This window comes from Dysidea avara, chromosome 4 (genome assembly GCF_963678975.1).
Source record: "Dysidea avara chromosome 4, odDysAvar1.4, whole genome shotgun sequence".
Classification (NCBI taxonomy): Eukaryota; Metazoa; Porifera; class Demospongiae; order Dictyoceratida; family Dysideidae; genus Dysidea; species Dysidea avara.
In genome coordinates this window covers 23,079,933-23,103,744 of record NC_089275.1, presented here as the reverse complement: position 1 = coordinate 23,103,744, position 23,812 = coordinate 23,079,933, and the positions used below count along the sequence as shown (strand labels likewise).

General features: G+C 37.6%; 3 protein-coding genes across 3 annotated transcripts; all 3 read left to right on the top strand.

Moving 5' to 3' along the window:
• Positions 1 to 27: 27 nt before the first annotated feature.
• LOC136254372 (proton myo-inositol cotransporter-like) lies at positions 28 to 13,531 on the top strand. The gene is made up of 4 exons (XM_066047047.1): positions 28 to 528; positions 2,141 to 2,312; positions 10,631 to 10,836; positions 12,477 to 13,531. Exons 1-4 carry the CDS (start codon positions 63 to 65, stop codon positions 13,460 to 13,462), a joined length of 1,830 nt encoding a protein of 609 aa, XP_065903119.1. The 5' UTR covers positions 28 to 62; the 3' UTR covers positions 13,463 to 13,531.
• Positions 13,532 to 16,479: 2,948 nt separating this feature from the next.
• On the top strand, positions 16,480 to 18,890 carry LOC136254391 (CD5 antigen-like). Its single transcript, XM_066047087.1, has 5 exons — positions 16,480 to 17,726; positions 17,785 to 17,916; positions 17,989 to 18,333; positions 18,388 to 18,705; positions 18,759 to 18,890. Exons 1-5 carry the CDS (start codon positions 17,705 to 17,707, stop codon positions 18,875 to 18,877), a joined length of 936 nt encoding a protein of 311 aa, XP_065903159.1. The 5' UTR covers positions 16,480 to 17,704; the 3' UTR covers positions 18,878 to 18,890.
• Positions 18,891 to 18,976: 86 nt separating this feature from the next.
• LOC136254393 (uncharacterized) lies at positions 18,977 to 21,620 on the top strand. The gene is made up of 6 exons (XM_066047090.1): positions 18,977 to 19,104; positions 19,179 to 19,364; positions 20,684 to 20,887; positions 20,954 to 21,083; positions 21,141 to 21,235; positions 21,285 to 21,620. Exons 1-6 carry the CDS (start codon positions 18,993 to 18,995, stop codon positions 21,359 to 21,361), a joined length of 804 nt encoding a protein of 267 aa, XP_065903162.1. The 5' UTR covers positions 18,977 to 18,992; the 3' UTR covers positions 21,362 to 21,620.
• The last annotated feature ends 2,192 nt before the right edge of the window (positions 21,621 to 23,812 follow it).

Sequence of the window (23,812 nt, the reverse complement as noted above, 5' to 3'; positions counted from 1 at the left end):
AGTCACGTGATCGTTGATGGACCTTAGTAAATTAGCTTACGATTGTGGGATTCAACATTACTATGAACGCCCTGGAGGACGACCTTCAACTCTCCAGCACCCATTCTGTAGAAGAATATAGCGGAGATGATGACACGACATTATTGTTAAACCGAGAAGACCTCAGTGAAAATGTAGCTTCAACGGAGCGATCCAAACATCCTAGAAAATACCTCAACGGAGTTGTGGCCACTTCTGCACTGGGAAGTTTCCTGTGGGGGTACAACGTATCAGTGATTGCTGGAGCAATGTTGTTTGTTGATGATCATTTCCACTTGAGCGTACTGTGGCACGAGATTATTGTTAGTGGTGCTATCGCTGGAGCTGCTGTAGGTGCGATCACAGCTGGAGTATTGAATGACAAGTTTGGAAGGTGGAAAGTGTTGATGATGTCTGCTGTACTGCATGGCATGGGATCCGTCATCTTGGGGTTGTCCTTCTTCAAACTGTTCCTAGTTATTGGACGAATCACTGTTGGAATGGCTACTGGTAAGTCAGTGTTGCTCAGTTTGTGATGTGTCTGACTTGATGTAACTAGTGTATACTTTTTTAGCATATATTTAAAATTGATGGGCATGTCTCTGCAGACATTACTTCTTCTGTTTGCTGAAAATAAAATTCCGTAATCTATTGGTAGCTGGTAGCCTGGTACTGATGTCTTGTGTACAATTCATATTTAGTGGTCGTAATTTAAGCCAATAAATCTGATGACATGTATTGGCCTAACACTCTACTAGTCAAGATATGCTAGTAATGCTGTACTCATTGTATTGTCTGGTGGTAGCTACAGTTTTAGCAAGCATTCATGCACTTGTTATAATTTTAGTCATTAATAGTGGAAACTGAGAATGTTTGCTGTAGCATTCAACTGTATATAGTGGGTTGTTATTCAAGAGGAAATTTATAAGTTTCCTGAATTGATGTTGTTCTTGTGAAATATTTCATCGTGAATTTGTTAGTGTGGTAGATAGTGGGGGAGAGGGGTAGGACAAGCCCACGTGCATATGTAATGATATTGCACAAGTACTGACAATATTTCACGTGAGCTGAATAGTCTCTGTACAAAATAGAGTAAGTTAGGGGTATGACAGGGCTTGATACATATTTTATCTCTACTTAGTTTGTTGTTTGCTATGGTGTGACTCACTATCGGAAAAATACTGCCGTTATGGAGTAATTAGACTTTCAGTAGTGACAATGTATGACAGTCACAATTTCACATCAACAGTAACACAGTGATTGCATTATAATAGTTTTTGTACAATTCATTACTATTAACTGGTAGTATGACTACATTTAATGATAATATGTTTTTCTTAGCGCTTCATAGTACACGTGATCTTGTCCTACCCCCTGGTAGATGGCTATTCAATACCAGTGATTCTTGCTTCCCCCTGTAAACTGGTTACGTAGTCATAAATAATTATTGATAGGTGGGCAATTGGTATAAATAAATTCTACTATTAAGGCACACTTTAAACAGCAAATGTCCCTTTACTAAGGTCATACGTTCATGTAATTGTAGTTTTTAATTACTTGTAATTACTATTGATTAAAGTGGGTGACTACAGCAACAAAATGTATTGCTAAGGTACCAGCCATCACTGAATTACAGCAATTGGTTTGATTAGTCTTTCATGCTATTCAACGTTTGTGTGTTTTTGAATGGAACATTTGGAAGTCAATAATCGGTTTAAATTTATTACCAGTTATTGGAGTTCTGGAAATTCGGTAAAGTGAATTATGACAATTAATAGTTATTCTGGAATTTTAAAATTGAAAATAGCCTGCCATATCAATGCATGCTTTTCTCATTGTAACTTCAGTTCAGAATTTCTTGGTACTACAGTATGTGGGTTTGTATTTGTAATGATCTACATTTCTTGGTTATATTAAGGAAACATGTAGAGTAATGGTTAGGAGACATGTAGCTATATTGGCATGGAAGTATTTAGTATTGCAATGGTTCAGAATTACAAAATTCCTTTTTGGAGGGCATTTTGTACACACGTATATATGTTGTCATGCAGTGTTATGAATTAACAATTTCAGTTTTATATTTTCACACACATTACACTGTATTGCTTACTTATTAATGTAGGATTGTACTCAGTTACTGGACCAGTTTATGTATCTGAGATGTCACCTAGTCACATTAGGGGTAAATTAGGACTGGCAAGCTATTTACATACTGGTGGAGGAATTCTGATTGGTTCCATTGCTGTTGGACTCTTCTCTATAAATTCTGAACATGCTTATACTATAGGATGGAGGTTAGTGTGATGTGTGGCTTCAGTGGTTGTATGCATTTAAAAGAGGTTCTATTAGCTGGACCTGGAATACTATACAATGTTCTAGTAATCAATATTGCCTGATTGCTGTATTAATTAAACTATTTGATTGTTCCATTTGTTCGGACGACTATAGCTAGCTATTGCTGAACAAGAAAACCCTAAATAAAGTTTTCATCCCACTCCATTGTATGCCCTTGATTTGAAATACTGTACACACTTCAAACTCTTATATAACTATGTGAGAATTATGACTTTAGTTCTTCAAGAGAACTATACTTCCTAGAGACTGCAGTGTGCTTGTATCAAGATACATGGTAGTGTGTTGTGTGACTTATGAAAGGCTAGCAGTGTGTTATTAAAAGAGACATACAGATTATAAGTGAAAATGCACGTACGTATCTCTCTGCTCCAAATGTGACACAGGGTCCCTATTAGAATTTGCCTTTTAATCCCAGGCATGCATTTACATTGTTTTTGCTTAAACAGTGCACAATCATGAAGAGAAAAAACAATTTAAAAGAATTTCATTCAAACTTGGTATGTGGACTACACATAATTATGCAAAACGTTGGTGTGAATCTGGTAAACATTTGTGACCGGATCTGTGATACAGGACAATCGCACAAGCCTAAATTTACAGTATAAAGCGTTGAATACATTGGGTGAAATACTTGCGTATTATTGAAAAAAATTCTGTAAATTTTTTGAATACCTCTTTCTTAGTGCAGAAAGGGACTAACAATAAAAACCTTGATGTCATCTTATTCGCCTGCTCAAGCCGAGTTGGAAAATCTTTGTTTAGTTGCAGTAGACCCAAGGATATGTAAGTTATGAGCATTTGTTTACGTCACGTTGAAGCGATTGTACACAATCGATTTTTCATCACGAATTTTGCCTTTGTATGCAGTGAAGAAGGGTGAGTAAAGGAAACACTTACCCAGTTATTGATTTCCCTGTTCATGGCGAACACGATGGTGAAAATTGCAGCTCTGTATCTCAATCTGTTGGCAAGTTACAACCATTTTTGTAAGCACCTGTAATTTATTTTCCCTATTCTTGCTGTACAAATTGATTTTTCTGTTGTTGCTACTTTGTAGGGCTGTAACTCCCAGAGTGTTTGGCTGAAACTCTGCCAGTGGGTACACTTGGCTAAGTAGGTTATAAGTATTTAATAAACAGGAATTGATTATGTCCTGTTTTTACAGATCCGGTCACATTTATACAGTTAGGGACAATAAGATTGATTTGTAGAGGTGCACCGATACGGAAGTTTACCAATATACCGATAACCGATATATACTATTAGTTACAAAATTACCGATACCAATACCAATATTTATTAGTATTGGCTGGACATAAAAGGTTTTCAGTATGGACACTACAATAAATGTTGAAAAAGCTATGAGAATAAAGCTAAAAAGGTGGTTGCCAAAACGTTTTTACGAAAAAGAAGAAAAAAAAAGACTTGTGAAAAGAAAGAAAAGCAACTTTACTTGGGAACTGGACCCTTGGCCAGTGTGAAACAGTAGTAACCCACAGTGCTACAAGACAAAGCATACAGAGTGCTGTGCAATTATCAAGACACACGGTAGTGTGTCGTGCGGCCCAAGAAGCCGGCGCGTAACACCCGTGAGTATATTGACAGGAAGAAAGAAAACGCAATTTTCGCACCTCCGTAGCTCTGTGCTTCCTTGATGAAACAAGACGATTTTTGCTGTGGACATTCCCCCCAACTGCAGCACTCCACATTCCAAATTTGAGCAAAATCGCTTCGCGCGTTCCCGAGATATGCGACTTCAAAAATTGGCTCAGTTTCTTCGTTTTTTTTTTCTTCTTCTTCTTCTTATTTTTCTTTTTCTTGTCGCACACTTACAAAAATTGCTATAAAACTCGAACGCCATATCCGATTGCCTTGCAATTTGGCACACAGAAGGGGGATATAAAGGCGCATCTCGGTACCAACTTTGGCTGGAATACGATAAACAGGCAAAGAGTTATGAGCGATTATTCACGAAAATTAACACCAATATGTTGTCACGCCTACAGGGTAAACCGCGTATGGGAAGAAGCTGAAAATCGGTGGGTGAATAGGTTAACTATTGAATCTCAAACCTTTTGTGGTTTGAAAGAAATCGAGCTAAAAAACAGGAAGATACAACGAAAAAACCAGCAGTGTGTAACAATTACGCAATCGAGATTAGCTAATAAAAATAACGACTGCTTGCCACGCCTACCAGATAAACCGCTTCGGGTAATGCTTTGAAAATCGTTGTACAGATGGAGTAATCATCTTAGAAAGGCTCATCAATGGTGTAGAAGAATCAGACTTAAAGCCACGGAGTTATAACACGAAATCCAACTTGGTGCAGCAAGTGCGAGATCGAGATACTCTAATAGAGCAGTCATCCTAATAGAGCAGTCACCCTGAAGAGAATTCAAGAGATCAGCTAGAAACAAGAAACCTGTATAGAGATCAGCTACACACAAGTCACCCTGTAGAGAGATCAGCTAGAAGAAGTTACCTTGTAGGGAGTTCATGCAACTATGGAAATGGATAGTTCAGCTAGAAAAAATCACCTTGTATAGAGTTCAGCTACAAAGAAACCACCATGTAGAGAGTTCAGCTACAAACAAATCGTCCTGTGGAGAGATTAATAGAAGAAGTTACCTTGCAGAGAGTTCAGCTACAAAGAAACCATCATGTAGAGAGTTCAGCTACAAACAAAATCTCTCTGTAGAGATATTAGCTAGAAGAAGTTACTTTGTAGAGAGTTCAGCTACAAAGAAACCATCATGTAGAGAGTTCAGCTACAAACAAATCTCCCTGTAGAGAGATCAGCTAGAAGAAGTTACCTTGTAGAGAGTTCAGCTTCAAACAAATCACCGTGTAGAAAGATCAGCTAGAAGAGGTCACCTTGTAGAGAGTTCAGTTACAAAGAAACCACCATGTAGAGAGCTCAGCTACAAACTAGTGACTTTGTAGAGACATCAGCTAGAAGAAGTTACCTTGTAGAGAGTTCAGCTACAAACAAATCACCCTGTAGAGAGATCAGCTAGAAGAAATTACTTTGGTGAGAGTTCAGCTACAAAGAAACCACCACGTAGAGAGTTCAGCTGCAAAGAAATCACCCTGTATAAAATTCTGCCACAAGCAAATTGCCCTGTAGAAAGATCAGTTAGAAGAAGTTACCTTGTAGATAGTTCAGCTACAAACAGATCTCCCTGTAGAGAGATCAGCTAGAAGAAATTACCTTGTAGAGAGTTCAGCTACAAAGAAACGACCATGTATAGAGAGTTCAGCTGCAAAGAAATCACCATGTAGAAAATGCAGCCACAAACAAATTGCCCTGTAGAAAGATCAGTTAGAAGAAGTTACCTTTTAGAGAGTTCAGCTACAAAGAAACCACCCTGTAGAGAGATCAGCTAGAAGAAGTTACCTTGTAGATCGTTCAGCTACAAACAAATCACCCTGTAGAGAGATCAGCTAGTCTAAGAAGTTATCTTGTAGAGAGTTCAACTACAAAGAAACCACCCTGTAGAGAGATCAGCTAGAAGAAGTTACCTTGTAGATCGTTCAGCTACAAACAAATCACCCTGTAGAGAGATCAGCTAGAAGAAGTTACTTTGTAGAGAGCTCAGCTACAAAGAAACCACCATGTAGAGAGTTCAGCTGCAAAGAAATCACCCTGTATAAAATTCTGCCACAAACAAATTGCCCTGTAGAAAGATCAGTTAGAAGAAGTTACCTTGTAGAGAGTTCAGCTACAAAGAAACCATTTTGTAAAGAGCTCAGCTGCAAACAAATCACCTGTACAGAATTCAGCTATGAACAAATCACCCTGTAGAGAGATCAGCTAGAAGAAGTTACCTTGTAGATAGTTCAGCTACAAACAAATCTCCCTGTAGAGAGATCAGCTAGAAGAAATTACCTTGTAGAGAGTTCAGCTACAAAGAAACCATCATTTAGAAAGTTCAACTTCAAACAAATCACCTGTAGAGAGTTCAGCTACAAACAAATCTCCCTGTAGAGAGATCAGCTAGAAGAAGTTACCTTGTAGATAGTTCAGCTGCAAACAAATCTCTCTGTAGAGAGATCAGCTAGAAGAAATTACCTTGTAGAGAGTTCAGCTACAAAGAAACCATCATTTAGAAAGTTCAGCTTCAAACAAATCTCCCTGTAGAGAGATCAGCTAGAAGAAGTTACCTTGTAGAGAGTGAAGCTACAAACAAATCATCCTATTGAAAGGTCAGCTAGAAGAAGTCACCTTGTAGAAATTTCAGTTACAAAGAAACCACCATGTAGAGAGTTCAGCTACAAACTAGCCACCTTGTAGAGACATCAGCTAGAAAAGTTACCTTGTAGAGAGTTCAGCTACAAACAAATCTCCCTGTAGAGAGATCAGCTAGAAGAAATTACCTTGTAGAGAGTTCAGCTACAAAGAAACCATTCTGTAAAGAGCTCAGCTGCAAACAGATCACCTGTACAGAATTTAGCTCCAAACAAATCACCCTGTAGAGAGATCAGCTAGAAGATATTACCATGTAGATAGTTCAGCTACAAACAGATCACCCTGTAGAAAGATCAGTTAGAAGAAGTTACCTTTTAGAGAGTTCAGCTACAAAGAAACCATTCTGTAAAGAGCTCAGCTGCAAACAAATCACCTGTACAGAATTCAGCTACAAACAAATCACCTGTAGAGAGTTCAGCTACAAACAAATCTCCCTGTAGAGAGATCAGCTAGAAGAAGTTACCTTGTAGAGAGTGAAGCTACAAACAAATCACCCTATTGAAAGATCAGCTAGAAGAAGTCACCTTGTAGAAAGTTCAGTTACAAAAAGAAACCACCATGTAGAGAGTTCAGCTACAAACTAGTCACCTTGTAGAGACATCAGCTAGAAAAGTTACCTTGTAGAGAGTTCAGCTACAAAGAAACCATTCTGTAAAGAGCTCAGCTGCAAACAAATCACCTGTACAGAATTCAGCTACAAACAAATCACCTGTAGAGAGTTCAGCTACAAACAAATCTCCCTGTAGAGAGATCAGCTAGAAGAAGTTACCTTGTAGAGAGTGAAGCTACAAACAAATCACCCTATTGAAAGATCAGCTAGAAGAAGTCACCTTGTAGAAAGTTCAGTTACAAAAAGAAACCACCATGTAGAGAGTTCAGCTACAAACTAGTCACCTTGTAGAGACATCAGCTAGAAAGGTTACCTTGTAGAGAGTTCAGCTACAAAGAAACCATTCTGTAAAGAGCTCAGCTGCAAACAAATCACCTGTACAGAATTCAGCTACAAACAAATCACCCTGTAGAGAGATCAGCTAGAAGAAATTACCTTGTAGATAGTTCAGCTACAAACAAATCACCCTGTAGAAAGATCAGTTAGAAGAAGTTACTTTGTAGAGAGTTCAGCTACAAAGAAACCGTAAAGAGCTCAGCTGCAAACAAATCACCTGTACAGAATTCAGCTACAAACAAATCACCCTGTAGAGGGATCAGCTAGAAGAAGTTACCTTGTAGATAGTTCAGCTATACAAACAAATCACCCTGTAGAGAGATCAGCTAGAAGAAATTACCTTGTAGAGAGTTCAGCTAAAAAGAAACCATCATGTAGAGAGTTCAGCTGCAAAGAAATCACCACTGCCCAAATTTCAAGGCAATAGCTCTTTCCAATCTGAAGTTATCAATTGTCAAAGTTGGCAAATTGGATGTGTGGAAGGCCCCTTTTCGCAAATCCGGTCACATATGTATTATATGTGACCGGATTTACGAAAAAGGGTCTTCCACACACATCCAATTCTATGAACTTGAATGACCATACCTTTGTGCTCAAAGAAGATACTAACCTGAAATTTTGTTCATGCATTAACCTATGTTGTTACTCATCACTGTCCAAATTTCAAGGCAATGCTATTTTCCTATCTGACATTATGAACTGCCAAAATTCGTAAATTGGATGTGTGTGGAAGACCCCTTTTCGCAAATCCGGTCACATATATATAATTTGTACATTTACTGATAAAATATTTAAAGTGCATCTACTTCATCTTTTCTTCTTCCTGTAGTAAAGAAAAAAACATAGGTTAAAAAATTCCCAAAGCTGGCCATAGGCCGGCTTTGGGATATACAAATACAAAAAGAAATGAAATCTAATCCAAAACAGCCAAGCTGTAAAAAAAGTGTGCGGCCCTCAGAAAGGCTATGGTGAAAAAAGATGTGAAATCCAAGGTGGCGGCCAAGAAATGGCTGTGATGGTAGGTTAATGGTAAAAATTTTAATAATGACAATTCAGGTAAATTTTGTGAAGCGGCACAAAAATTCACCTGAATTGTCGTTATTAAAATTTTTACCATTAACCTACCATCACAGCCATTTCTTGGCCGCCACCTTGGATTTTACATCTTTTTTCACCATAGCCTTTCTGAGGGCCGCACACTTTTTTTACAGCTTGGTTGTTTTGGATTAGATAGTAATATCTGTTAGAAAGTCAACTTTTGCATGTCTGCAGTATCTATGTAGTAAATCATGGTATCCAGTAGATACTTGTGTAGGCTGCTTGTTGAGTCTGTACAGTAAGAGCTAGCAGTCACTGATGCTGAGTGCAATGATCAGACTTTACCTTGGTAACAGATAATACCAGACCGGTAACAAAAGACATCATAGCTGCTATTCATTGTTGGCCACAGCCAAGTAATTGTCTGCAATTAAATCAACTCATGCTGATAGTTAGCTATAGCTGCAAGTAGACAAATCTACAACAGGGAAAAATTGTGGAGAAAATGCATGAATATATGCTGTGCAGAAAATTTTGTGCTACAATTATAAAACCAATGCAATACCACAACTTCTCCAGTAATACTGAACGATTACTAAATGTTGTGTTAGCCATAAACCACCAAAGTACATGTCTACACACAGCAATTCTGAACAGGAGACTGAACATGAGGACTATATATGCCATATTGAAGAGACAATAGTCAATATGTCTCTATCTAGCCCGCCATTAAGCTGAGAATTCTGCATTAATTCAATGTCTACTAGCTGGCTGTTACCTACTTGTAACATCTATAAATTAGATATTCATGTGTTGATTCATACAAACATGGTACAAACACATGATTAAGATGAGCGGGTGATGACCGAATAGCAACAGACATTATAGTAATAGCATGCATGTGTATGGATATATAAATTTTCCATATATGTTGCTGATAGCTTTGTTACAATAAATCCTGGGACCAACTTGTGCATGGATTCTGGTTAATAAGGGTATAGTGGCAGCTCTGAACATCCAGCACATCTAGAAATGACTGTACCACAATCTGAAATATTCCAATCCTTCTTTGTAGCCGCAGTGTTCTGTATAATCGATTGTGCCCTCCCGTTTCTTTTGGTGTGCTTTAATGATAACACTGATTGTTTCTTCAAGCATTTTCAACCAGTTGTCACATACTTTTGTGATCAACTGTATCTATTAGGTATACAACTGCTCACTGATTCAATCAGCTGTGCAAGATTTCTGTACAGATATTATAGCTAGCTTAATCCAACAACAATCACATATAGTTGGCTTTCATACTCAATGCTTTTCATTTTTCAACCACTGAAAGACTTTTCTATAACGATTAATTGATCTACATACCCTAAGTGGTTTGCCTGGTAGGTTTGACAATTAATGGTTTTGTTATGAAGATGAAGTTTGATCACATAATTGTTACACACATTTGGTGTCATGTCTACAGGCTTTCTTTAAAACCACCAAAGGCTAAGTGATGGTTAATCTATCTACAAGCTGGTTTTCAACTTATTGTTTGATGCGGTATACCTTGTAGACATGACCCTATGAAGACCAAATTTCAACTCGGTTGCATGATGTGTTTGTGTTTTATATGTAGGAACTTTTGTGAAGTGTGCGAAAAAAGAAGAAAAAAAAGACAAAGAAAAATCCAAAAATTTTGGTTGCTTGTATCTCAGAAATGGCTGGAGCCATTTCCTTTGAATTTGATGTGTGTACTCTGTTACCAGGCAAGCAACTCCACCATCAAAATTGTTTCATTCAGATTACGATGGCAGTGCTACATATCTGTGTTGTCTTCCTGTTAATATCACACTGGTATGGTGTCCAGCTTGTTGGGCCACACGACACACTAAAATGTTTTGCACCATTGTAATAGTTGTAGAAATACATACTGTATATGTGTGATTATATTTGTTTGGTAACTGGAATACTTTCAGTTCTAAGAGCCCTCTGTGCTTTAATTTAACTCATTGATATGTCAGTTCTTTTTGCTTTCTTAGGTTGATGTTCAGCTTCACGCTGTTACCTTCACTTTGCATGATTGCAGCTCTGTGTTTTCTCTTTGAAACTCCACGATGGCTGGTGTATCATGGGAAGGCAGAGAAAGCTCGCAGTGTGATGAAGAAGATACGCAGTAGTGAGTATGTTGAAAAGGAATTAAATGAAATTATTACAGACTATGAAGATAACCGTAAAAGGAAATTAGGTGTGTATTGCATTTGACTTGCGTACACGCACACATTCACATTAGGGCTTGAATGAAAAGTTTTAACCTCCGAAACTTCTTGCAAGAAAGCCACCAAAGCTTTGAAGCTTTGTTGATTACATCATGTTAGTAATTAATGATCAAAATTGATGGGTGCATGTACACCCACATGTTCTCACACTATATTGCAGCTGTAATACAGGAACTAGGGGGACAACCAGGGCTGCTAACAGGAAGGGCAACTGGGGCATTTTTCCCTGTGTCCTACTTTGTAATGTATCCCAAGAGGGCCTCATAGTTGCTCCATATCTACCTTATCCACACATACAAAAAAATGTACAACAACAGTGTAAATATTCCCTGTAGGCTCAAAACCTCAGTAAGAGTAGCCAGCAAGCTCAATAAGTAATGAGTATATTGGTGCACTGAGCAAATCATTACTTGTAATATAATAGAGTGTGTCTTTTACATCAAGATCAAGATACTCTAATAGAACAGTCACACTAATACAGCAGTCAGGCAAATGTTCAGTTATATAGTGGAACCTCAGTTATCTGGACCCCTTGGGACCAGGGATGGTTCATAAGTCTGAAAAGTCTGTATCTCTGAAACTGTATAAATAGCATTATAATAGCATAAAGAAAATATCAACTACCCTAATAGAACAGTTACTAGTCTAATAGAGCAGCCGTTTCCATAGTTCGGTTAACTGAGAATCCGGATAAAAGGGGTCTGGATAACTGAGATTCCACTGTAATAGCTACCCAACCAACTGTTAAATCAACCTAGCATATGGCATAGTGCATAAAAGTTTCCTAGGTGGTATTCATTTGGTAGAAACTCAAGATACTCTAATAGAGCAGTCACCCTAATACAACAATCATTAATATACCATAATTTTGTTGATGATATTTTTATGCTTCCAAAAACATTGTTTTAGGGCAAGTACCAATGTTAGTAGGTAATAAAATTAATTGATTTTGGCTTCAGAGAACTTTAGATTGTTCTATTAGACTATATCAATGGTACTCGTGAACTTTCAATCTTAAAAAATACTGACTAGTTTCTGGAAACTGGTGATACCCCAGAACAGTGCCTGTTTGCACCGGTACCTATGTGTTAGTTTCACATAGCCAGACTACTTTTTCCTTTTGTATGTGGTTGGGAAAAAAGAGTCGGATGAACATACTGTAGCATAGAACTTTTGCTCTGGAAGTCAACAGATTCTGGGGATTCTATTGCACGGCTTCCAATTGGTATGGATGACATCAATCCCATACAAACACAAGCCCTTAACTCACTTCTTCATGTTTACACTTCTATGGGATCAATGTGTTCTACACCAATCAAAAGTCCTTTCTTCCAATCAGAAGCCACACAATAGAATCCCCCAGAACCTGTCAACTGCCAGAACAACGGTACTATGCTATGATTTCTATGTTTGCCAGACCCTTTTCTCCCACCCACACACAAAAGGAAGAAAAGTGGTCTGGCTACATGGGACTACCTATATCTGTGCATGTTCATTTACAAATGCAATCTTGATCATGTGTAATAACTTGATAGTAACATGTGTAGCTGTTATAGAGCACAACAAATAGCCGGTTTATATTAGAGACTTGCATGTGTTCTTTATACAGGTATGATACAATCTATCAGACGGATTTTCCATAGTAAAGAAGTATTGTATGCAGTATTCTTAGGCTGTAGTCTTCAAGTGCTTTCTGCAATGAGTGGACCTACAGCAGTTACGTCATATAGTTCTACAATCCTAAGAATGGCTGGATTTAGTGTACGAGATGCTGTTTGGTTTTCAGTAGTGCCATCCTTTGCTAATCTCCTTACGAAGATAGCTGGTGCCTTGCTAGTAGAGAGAGTTGGTAGACGAAAACTATTCATTGCATCCAGTACTGGTACTTTTATATTTCTGTATATACTGGCAACTTCATTTTACTTGGAGAACAAGAGTAGTCTTTCAGCCACACCTTTGTTTGAAGGTGGGAAGTGTGACTACGACAAGTGTGGAACTTGTGTAGCTAACTCTAATTGTGGATTTTGTACTGTTAAAGTTGGTTATGATTATTCCAATGGAACATGTAGTGAGGGTAGTGAAGACCATTCTAAGTTTAGAGCAAATGGAACCAAATGTATAATACTTGAAGATTATGAAGTTGGATACAGATTGGTAAATGATAGCAAATGGTATTATGACCATTGTCCTGAGAGCAAGTTTGCAATAATGTCATTAGTGGCATTGTTAATGTATGTTGCTAGCTTTGCATCAGGTTTAATTTCACTACCATGGATAATCAACTCTGAGATTTACCCCATGTGGGCAAGAGGTCAGTGTGCATCATTGTCTTCACTATTTAACTGGATTACAAACTTACTGATCAACTTAACATTCTTGACAGTGTTTGACTTGTTAGGGACACCTAATGCACTAGTGGTGTATGGGACAATAGCACTTATTCTAACGTTCTTTGTAATTTTTCTTCTTCCTGAAACAAGCAAACAACCATTGGAAGGAATAGAACGGTTGTTCGTCAGACCTTATTTTCTTACCTGGCGCAGTAGCAAGCCTCGTAAACCAGTCAGAACAGATTGTGAAAGTATTCAATTGTAAATGCTATTGTCATCTTTAATTGTATGTATTTATGCAGAACTCACTATTACATGGGATTAGTGGATTAAATATGTTTGTAACTGAATTTAATGAAAACCTGAATGCACAAAGCATTGTTGGTAGATACGGTGATTGTACTTCTCAGTGTCTAACCCTTGGTCTCCCACAAATAGATTTTGCCATACATTTTTTGACTTTAAATATTTTTTTAGACAGCATAAAGATCCTTTAAAGCAAGTCATCCACATATGTTCTAGTATTTTCCCACGTGACACTATTTTCATTGTAAAACCATCATACGGTAATCTTTTTCCCTGAATTTTTTTCTACTTGTAACTAAATGGTGTAGTTACCCAGTAAAGTTGCAAATAAACAGACTGTACACCTATTAAATTGTAATGTACATGTTGATCTACCCGCTCATGATTAGTGATTACATCATAGATCTATTTAGATACCATCCTATCGATACTACTTTTATGTAGAGAAGTGCTGCTAAAATTTTGTGATGATAGCTGCTAGTATACAAGAGTTATGAGATTTTGAAGCGAAGAGTGTAACTGTTCGATTTTAGATATAAAAGATATTGGGAAATTAAGGACTAAAGCTATGCGAATATATTCACACCAAGTATTATCTGTTTATTATAATTAGCTATCACTCTGTTGGTGTATACTGTAAGATTTCTGCCTGTTTTGGGCAGATTTTTTTTTTTCATTCTGGTAGCATGTGTAGGAATAGGGGAGGTGGGATGGGCTTCATATGGGAGTATAACATGGATTAAGAAGACAAATGAAAGCCAGAGGTTAAATTTGGAGTCCCCATGGATCCTGATTGTACTTAAATCATGCACTTCCAACTGAAGAAGAAAGACTGTCTAGTCTAGCTTGAGCTCCCTCAGAACTACAATTCCTATATATACAAGGCCATTGAATGGGACATAAACTATACTCATGGTTTCACAGGGCCTGCATGAGAAATGTTCCTCCACAAATAACCAAGATTCACCAGTTCTGAAGAAAAGGTAAGGGAGTCTATTAGTGCAGCAGTTTGATTTTGTGTATGTGGAAGTCTGGTTACCTCATATTTATTTTGTATCAGTGTTAGTTTGTGAACATTTAAGCTGAGCTAGGGATCCACTTTCTTTACTATTGATGATTGATGGTATAGTGAATGGTGTAATAATTGCCAGTGAATTTTTCTGAGAGTGTTTCAGATGATACTTGATGTTTAAGTACAAGTTGAATGTAGTGTTGTTTTAGTAAGGCATTTGACTTAGTTTTAGTTATAGCTGTAGATAGAAAAAAGTTTTAGTTAAAGTTTTAGTTACCACCATTAATATATTTTAGATGTTAAATTTTTATATTTTTAGTTACCATCTTCAATACATTTTAGTTATAGTTGTAGATCTTAGATTTTAAGAGTTCAGTTTTAGTTACAGTTTACCATTTAAAACTAATACCATAGTCCTAAATATGATCTTTTGGTCTTTTCTAGCCAAAAATATCACTGCTGCACGTATACCCACATGGCTTTTGGATTTAGATGCAAATACATAAGTCAGTTTAAATGTTAGTTGCAATGATATATTTAAATGGAGTTTAAACAAGGTTAATGTTTGGAGGTATGCAATAATGTTACTTACTGACAGCTTGTAGTTGATGACCAGGTAGATGCAATAGGGTAAATGGTTCCACAATGCAAAGCATAGGCAGGAAATGGTGAGCATTATAAGGATAACTCTCTAAATCATGCGTCAGAAAAGAGTGCACAGATGGCCACATGGAAAGTTGGAAAAAGTCTGTCCCCACCCAAAGCCCACCCCTAGATCTGGGAGACTAGATTCAAAATATGTGTATATTATTGTGAATATATAAGCAGTGCAAATACTAATAAAACACAAAAATCATAAGCTAAATTATAAATACATGTCAGGCTGGGGGAGGTTATGCACCCACATGCGAGTCTCATGGGACAGACTTTTGCCCCATTCCATGAGATGCCTCCAACTCAAAGATTAGGCCACTCCAAATAAATTCTCTGTTTCCCGTCCACTGCCCGCATTTGGTTACTGTCAGCTCTAAAACTTCCATTATTCCGTATTCTTCCATTATTTTCCGGTTATTCTTGCATACTGACAGGCTCAGTAAAAGCCATCTCGGAACGGTGTCAGCAGTGCCAGCTATCAAGTTGGCCCACATTTAACGCGTGTGTTATTTTTGCAACTTAAAAAGGAAAGATCAAGCTTAAGCATGCTTTAATGCTGCTTTTTATGGTTGTGCCAGGAAAATAATGGCTTGAAAAGCTGCCAATCTTAAAATGAAATAATGGAAATGGACCGCCCACCCGCATGAAAATATGCTTGAGTCCAGGACGGGAAACAGAGAATTTATTTGGAGTGGCCTTAGCTTGAGGTGTGATAGTGCAGGGCAGGGGCGGAGGAAGTAGTTGATATGAGGGGGGCTGGGCTGACCCAGACTTATCTCTGGTTTGGTAAGGTGAGACCAAAAAAAAAAAGGTCACAACCAACTCACAATTAGATGTTCCACCAGCTTCTCTTTGCTCAGGTCAGCAGTGACATGCTTGCGTGGAGCAAGGTCACACCGTGGCAGCCCTGTGACTATTGGAGCACTTGACCTTGCTATTTCGGAAGGCCAAGTGTTGCCGTCTCATTGATTTTTTTACAGTCTTTTTGTCCAGCACTTTTACCATCTGGTGCTGGGGGTGGTGGCAAGGGGTGCAGGCACCCCGGGAAAAAAAAAAACCAACTCACAATAGCTTTCCACCTCACCAGCTACGCATTTATAGCTGATAAACTACATAAAAATCCTTACATAGCTCGCTACATACTCATTGCTTTATTAGAGTGACTGCTCTATTAGAGTATCTCGATCTTTATCACGGTTTTCAGCCCCACTCCAAGAAGGATAATTTCGGTGTGATATCATTCTGAGGGGGGGCTTCAGCCTCCTAGCCCCCCCCTTTCCGCCGCCTATGGTGCTGGGTTTCATTAGGATTGGTAGGATGACGTTAGAACTGAATTCTTGTGGCGTCAAATATTGGAGAACGGTGGAACCCTGCCAAAACAACCACCATCACTATAGACAGTGGTGGACAAGTGCCACATGGCAAACAGTGTGTGTGTTATTGTCACGGTATTGACTATTGGCTGATAAAAATTACACACCTGCAAATTTAAAAGCATAATAAGTTTGCTTGCTTGTTGCAGCAAAAAGCAAAACATATTCTAAATGTTTCTGAAAATACAAGATACACATGCAATGTGATAATTAAGGTGCCAAGATAGACATTGTAAGCACAAGATCAACAGAATATACTAAGGTACCAAAATCAAAATGATTAGTAGTAACAAGTGCCCAAACAATTGTAGTAAATATGAAAACTGATTTAGCAGTCAGTGCATGCTACCCTTCAATAATTTGATGCAACCCACCATGTTTGGTTTATGCAATAATGAATGCAGCAGCTTATCTACATGATTTTTTCACAAAGAACAAGTATAATACATTACACATGATTTCAGTAATTTTAAAAGAGCTCTTATTATTACATTCTGTGATAGTTTAAGTTAGCTACGTCCTGCTTGACAACATCGCAGTAGTAACTTTATTAGCATTAAACCTTGTGATGATTATAAATATCTTTATAGCAAAATACTTCTATATACACTGGCAGATAGTATGTGTATAGTGAATAATTAGCTACATGTGTTACTACAATATAGCAAAGTACTTTTAGTTTTAGTTTCAGTATTTGTAAACATTAAATAATATTTTTAGTTTTATTATAAGTTTCCACGTAAAAATTGAGGCAATTTAAGTTTAGTTTTAGTCTTTTGACATATCAGAAAAACATACATTTTAGTTTTAGTTACTAAAACAACACTAGTTGAATGCAGAGAAAATCACAGATCCCGGTTGTTGTGGCTCCTTTGGCGCAACCATAAGAGTTGTTGTTACTAGCATAGATTCAATTATGACGAGGTTGTAATATAGTTTGATCATTAATGTCACAAGTAATTCCATAACTGTGAAGGGATGGGAAGCATCCACATGCATGGGTCATTGATTTTAACAAACCTAATGGACATGGGATTTGATTAATATAATAAATGTCCAAGTGACTCTTAGAGCAATCACTTCTTATAAACAGTTCATCCTTCCTCAGGAATGCAATATAGTGTATGTAATCTTCTGAGAATCACGCAAATAATGAATCACCATGAACTCAATCTATGGAAGAGGTGAGAATTGAAAAGATAGTTTGTTTTAACTTTTGTGATTCTGGATATTAATTTCTAGCTGAGCAAACTGTACATGTGCATTTTGATGAAGTCCAATGTACTGGAGTTGAAGGAAGCCTGGGTCAATGCATGTTTATTTCTGGTGATAATGATTGTGATCATAGTGAGGATGCTGGAGTGAAATGTGTTGGTGAGTACCAGAATGTTTGCACCACAATGTTAGTAATAGTAGATTAAACTACAACGCACAATATATTTTCAGCTAGTGGAGTTTCAAGTGTTAGAATAACTGGAGGAACTCCTGGAGTTGGTCATGTTGAAGTTAACATTGATGGTTCTTGGAGTACCATATGTGATGATGGCTGGTCACTCACTGAAGCTGATGTTGTTTGCAGACGACTAGGCTACACTGGAGTAGCCAACTTCACCACTGGAAGGATGACAAATAACTTATTTGGTGTTGCTGATCGAGAACAATCAATTGTTACTGGCAATGTTAGCTGTACTGGGTATGAAACAGCACTGTTTGGCTGTCCTTACTTCAACCATAATACACCACACCTGTGTGCATCTGACCATACTGAAGATGATGGAGTTATTTGTTTTTGTGAGTAGAAATGATTTTTATAATATATGTTGTTATTTTTCATATTTGATATAGCTATCTATCCTATACGATTAAGTGATGGCACTGATAGCTCTGGTTGTGTGGAAATATTTTTTAATGGAAGATGGGGAACAGTGTGTAATGAAAATTTTGACAAGCTTGATGGCCAAGTTGTATGTAGCCAACTCAACCAGGGTAGAATCTCAAGAATTGCCAACCCTATGGAATTCCCAGTTGGTACTAATGATCAGCCAATTTGGCTGGATGAAGTACAGTGTGTGGGAGATGAAAGATGGCTGAGTGCATGTCTTCATCCTGGCTATGGAGATAATGATTGTCTCCACAGTGAAGATGTTGCAGTAGTGTGTAGTGGTGAGTATCTGACATCACAAATATCTTCAATTAAATTGAGCATATTCCTACAGGAGAGCAAACAGAACTACCAATTCAAGGAATACGACTACTTGGCGGAAGAAACATTGGATCAGGAAGGGTTGAAATCAGAGTCGATGATGTCTGGGCTCAGATCTGTGCAGACCTATGAAACATTAATAGTACATTAGTTGTGTGCAAATAAATACCTCGGATTTAGCCCTACCCAGCAAGTGCCATTAGGTGATGTATTTGGAGTGAGTACTACTGGTTATTGGGCCACACAGATGAGATGTGGTGAACACGAGAATGACCTTAACCAGTGTCACTACACTGTATATCGCAATCAACTAGCACAAACATGTTCTGTTGGCTATTCAGCCAATGTTCAGTGGCTAGGTAAATCTGTCTTTATGCTTTTAAAAAACTACATTATTGTATTGCTACATAATTACATAATGTTGTGCATACAGATCTGAGCAGCTGTGGTACACTATCAGAACCATTAGGAGGCTATATCAGTTATGGTACATCATCTGGTACAAAAGCTACCGCTGCACTAACTTGTTTTTATGGATATCTGCCACTCAATAGTCACAACAAGAGAGAATGTCCGGTAGAATCAACCAGCTGGACTGCTGATCCATTTACTTGCATCCGTAAGTTGATCTGTTTGTACATAGTGGGAAAATGTCAGTCTGTATGTCTGTCTCTATCTACTATACATTCTTTGGGGTCAAACAATTGTCTTCCCAATTGCTGTACAGATAAAAATGTTTTTTGTGGTCAAGTTAGCACTCATCATCTGGTTAGTGGCTACTCAATGTATATGTTGTTGGTCATCTATGGAAGGATGTAGAGTAAAACTCACTCACAAGTTGAGTGAGCTATGTTCTTGTCACCACATACAAACAGCTTTGGCTTTAGTGCAATGAACTGCTTTCCTGGGTTAGGTTACCACTGATTACAACATTTTCTTCTTTTTGTGATGCACTTTTAAAATATTGACCATGATGCTTGTTCACCTGTCTTTGCTTGTGTCAGCATAATTAATAAATCACTCATAATCTAGTTACCTTAAGATTATTATTACAAGCTTCTACGTATTTGCTTTCATTCATGTGTGTACAGTGTTTTGAAGGCTATGGTTTTACTGTTGACGTAATGCAATAGAAACAGTTGGGTGCATGGTGGTGGCTTGAATCTAGCTGATGGCATGGCATTCATCATATGGTATGTTTAAGCAAGTTGTATCCTGGTATGCAGGTTGCTTTGCAGCATAAAGAACTTTGGAAAGTATACAGCATAAATGAGATGTGCATTTGTTTGTCTGTGTTTGTCCAGTATATTCTATTAGGGTAACTACCTTTCTACACAACTTTGTATTCTTCTTGATGTTAACACAGCCTTTTCTACTTGCAAGAGTATAAAATATAGCCAGCCAGTAAGCACCTGTGCTGTTGAAACTGAAGTGCTATGGTTATACTTAGGGGAGCTATTTTTGACTGAAGCAGTCATAATTAACACTTTAAGGTGCTACCGTAACACATCAGTTTTAACAGTGTGTACATTTTGTTAATTTTCTCTAACCCTAGCTTGTTTAGTGGTGACTTCAATATTTTTCATACAAATTTACACTTTTATCCTTTATACTGTAAGGATAATGTCAGTGGGGGGTAGGGGGAGCTGAAACCTGCATGATAGGAATGATAGGATAGGCACTACTAGTATAGATACAGTTACCTTAGCCTTAGTTTACATGCAGTTCTGTTACTTAATTAACCTTGCCCACATAATTTTATTAAACCTTTGCAGGAATAGCTTAAATTAACATGCATGGTATGATCTATCATAAATGGTGCATACATGTAGTTTCTTACTACATTAAGAATTTTGGAACAGAAAGTGTGTAACATGGTCTTGTGTGTAGGACAGATACCTGTCAATGCTAGTATTTTATATGACATATTCCCATTAGCTCAAATATGTGACACTGCACCATCAGTAAGAGGAGCTAGCTCAACTATAGTGATGACTGAACCACCAGATGGAGCCTTCACTATAAACACCACCATCATCTATACCTGTCCTGATAACACCACACAGACCTCTAAGTGTGAATATGCATCTATTGGTAGAGCCCAGTGGGTTGGTAACTTACAAGACTGCACTATAATTGTTGGTAAGGAGACTTGAAGAGCACATTTAATAGCTATATACAAATCATGTGTGAATTATACAAATATAGATCCACCCAGTAGTCAGTCTGGTGGTGATGATAGGAATATTATTATAATTGGCATTCTTATTCCTGTGATCCTCATTACGTTGATAGCAGTAATTGTCTTAACCATTGGAGTAATTATTGTGGCTAAGAGGTAAACTTTTGTTGGTGCATTTATGATGTACAATAGCTATGGATATCTCCCTATTAGACGTCCTAAGGCAAGTGATAAGGTACACTTCCAGTCGTCAAATGATGCAGTTACAATTGATGGCTTTGAGAATCCCATGAGCAAAGATCCATCTAGTAAGTCATTTACTATTACAATTCATAATTACTAATATTTGTCTTAAAGCTGTTGCCAACCCACTGTACCTTAAGGAAGAAGCCTTTGAGGAAGACACAGCTCTTCCAGATGATGGTACCGTTTGAAGTATAAACCATGGAACTATAATATTATAGAAACTACTGTTGTATACTGTAAGTGTTTTTGTGTTGTCATAGGAGTTATATATTTCCTAGGAAACATTAATTTACACTACTTTATTAGCTAGGATATGTTCAAGTCTTTGTTATCACTCTCTTTGTTTACATTGAATATAAAATCAAGGAGTGAACTAAAGAGTTAGATAAACTGTGCTATTAGAATGCATACAATCACAACTATGTACAGTTGCATACAAATGTTTAACCCTTGACCTTAATCTATAATACAGACAGCGGCATAGCTACAATGTAGGCAAGTGAGGCAGTTGCCTCACCAAATATTTGTGACTGAAGTCTGGCACTGAACTGAGAGCTTCATTATACAGGGGCGGATCTAGGATTTATAAAAGGGGGGGCTAACTCAAGGTACTAATCTCTTGGGTAGAGGTGTGCAAAGCACACTTCCCAGCATGCAAAGCATGCTGGAACTAGGGGGGTCTGGAGGCATGCCTCCCCAGGAAAATTTTGAAAAATAGATGCTAAAATACTGCAATTTGGAGACATTTCCACAAAAAATTCATAATATTTTCTGCCTGTAGATATTTTATATACTGCCTTTAGATTATAGCTAGGTATGGCTCTCTGAAGCATTTTGCTAATGGAAAAGTTTGGGTAGGTACAGACAACCAAGTACATGATGCACCCCTCTCACAATTGCACAACACTGAATATGTGCATGTTATTTTCAATGGTAATTGTGTACCTGAATTAAGTATTGTCATACATATTAACTACACAAGTAGATGAATGAAGCCCTTTAAACAGACCAATGCACTTCATTGTATGTATAGGTGCAGGCAGATTTGGAAAAATTCCATAACAGAACCAACTACATGTTTCCAGTGAATGTTCTATTAGAGTAGTTAGCTGACTGCTCTATTAGAGTATCTCGATCTTGTACACCTCCACTGCTGATCCAGGTCCTTGTTGCATAAACTTTAGCATAAATCCACTGATAATACCTTGGAAAGATGTTTATAAGGTGGTTTTATGAGTATTTGTATTATTAGTGATCATATAATTATGCTAAGACAAAATTTCATTATAATACTCAGCATATTGATCAAGTAAAGCCTAAATATGAAGGGGGGGCTTCAGCCCCCAAAGCCCCCCCTCCCCCCTGGATCCGCCCCTGTTATACTCTGATAGAGCACTCATGCACTCTTTTACTCTACTTGTACCCTTGTAATAGAGCTACATTAACATTGCTAGATCACTTTGAAGGGTATGTTGTCCTGGTGAGAATTAAATTAACTGTTAAGATATGAAGTATTTAGCTGAATTCAACCAATCATAATTCACATTGAGACATGTGGTGTTAAGATGACAATGCAGGGGTGGATCTAGGGTTTTTTGAAAGGGGGGGCTTAGCTTGACAGGGACACAGACATTAGAAGATACCAAGCCTTCTCACAAGGCCCTAGCGGTAAGATTCATGTAGTATCCATGGTCAAATGTGACCAGATTTGCAAAAAGGAGTCTTCCAAACACATCAAATTTACCAAATTTTTGACAATTCATAACTCAAGATCAGAAAATGCTATTATTGACTTGAAATTTGTTCAGTAGTGAGTGCCAACAGTCCTGAATAAATGGACAAGGTTCAGGTTTGTATGTTTCTTGCAGAGTAAGTTATGGTCTTCCAAGTTCTGGATGTGTGTGGAAGACCCCTTTTCACAAATCTGGTCACAAATTAGCTATAAAATAATATAAATATTTGGAATAATGAGCATGCCAATGTAGGGGGTCTGGGGGTATGCCCCCAGGAAATTATTGATAATTAGGCTCTCTAAAGCTAAATCTGAGTGTTTTTAGCAGTTTTTCAGTGGAAAATAATGGAATTTCAGTTTGTATCGTCAAAGTTTTACTTTTCCAATAAATCAAGACTGATTGCAATATGCGTTGAGTAGCAGCTATCATGCCTCTTAGCCATGTTCTAATCAGCTAAATTTGTAAGGCAGAAACATGTAGTACTAAGTAGTAGTGGTGTTGAACGTAAATGAGATCACAATTATTAGTATGCATGCTCCTTAGCCTAGTGACACTTTGTCAGTCTTAAAGCGTACCAAAAAGCAGAAGAATGCAGTGAAGCACAAAGCAGGGTACTAGTAGCTATTAGCTAGTCCACCGTAAATCCTTAGCAAAGTGCAACAATATTTGCATTTATGGGTGTTCTGAATTTGCTGTTGTAATAGTCAACTCATTTCTAGATCTGCTGGGTTACTGATGAAAACTGATCTATAGCTAGCTACAAATACTGGCAACACTATAACCCACAGCATGGGGTCAGCCACAGATTTAACATTCATAGACAAAAGTGGGTGAATAAGCTATAGCTGCCTTATGAGACTGTAAATTACTAAAAGACTACAGTTTGCAATTGCTAAATGGCTGAGT

What these genes read in the sequence shown, in the direction of transcription:
- LOC136254393 (XM_066047090.1), top strand. Translation starts at nt 18,993, where the DNA reads ATGAGATGTGGTGAACACGAGAATGACCTTAACCAGTGTCACTACACT. An exon ending in TGATCCATTTACTTGCATCC is followed by an intron (nt 19,365 to 20,683) that starts GTAAGTTGATCT and finishes TATTCCCATTAG; the next exon opens with CTCAAATATGTGACACTGCA. An exon ending in GTAATTATTGTGGCTAAGAG is followed by an intron (nt 21,084 to 21,140) that starts GTAAACTTTTGT and finishes TCTCCCTATTAG; the next exon opens with ACGTCCTAAGGCAAGTGATA.
- LOC136254391 (XM_066047087.1), top strand. Translation starts at nt 17,705, where the DNA reads ATGAACTCAATCTATGGAAGAG. An exon ending in GAACTCAATCTATGGAAGAG is followed by an intron (nt 17,727 to 17,784) that starts GTGAGAATTGAA and finishes ATTAATTTCTAG; the next exon opens with CTGAGCAAACTGTACATGTG. An exon ending in TGTTGCAGTAGTGTGTAGTG is followed by an intron (nt 18,706 to 18,758) that starts GTGAGTATCTGA and finishes ATATTCCTACAG; the next exon opens with GAGAGCAAACAGAACTACCA.
- LOC136254372 (XM_066047047.1), top strand. Translation starts at nt 63, where the DNA reads ATGAACGCCCTGGAGGACGACCTTCAACTCTCCAGCACCCATTCTGTA. An exon ending in CACTGTTGGAATGGCTACTG is followed by an intron (nt 529 to 2,140) that starts GTAAGTCAGTGT and finishes TTATTAATGTAG; the next exon opens with GATTGTACTCAGTTACTGGA. An exon ending in TAACCGTAAAAGGAAATTAG is followed by an intron (nt 10,837 to 12,476) that starts GTGTGTATTGCA and finishes TTCTTTATACAG; the next exon opens with GTATGATACAATCTATCAGA.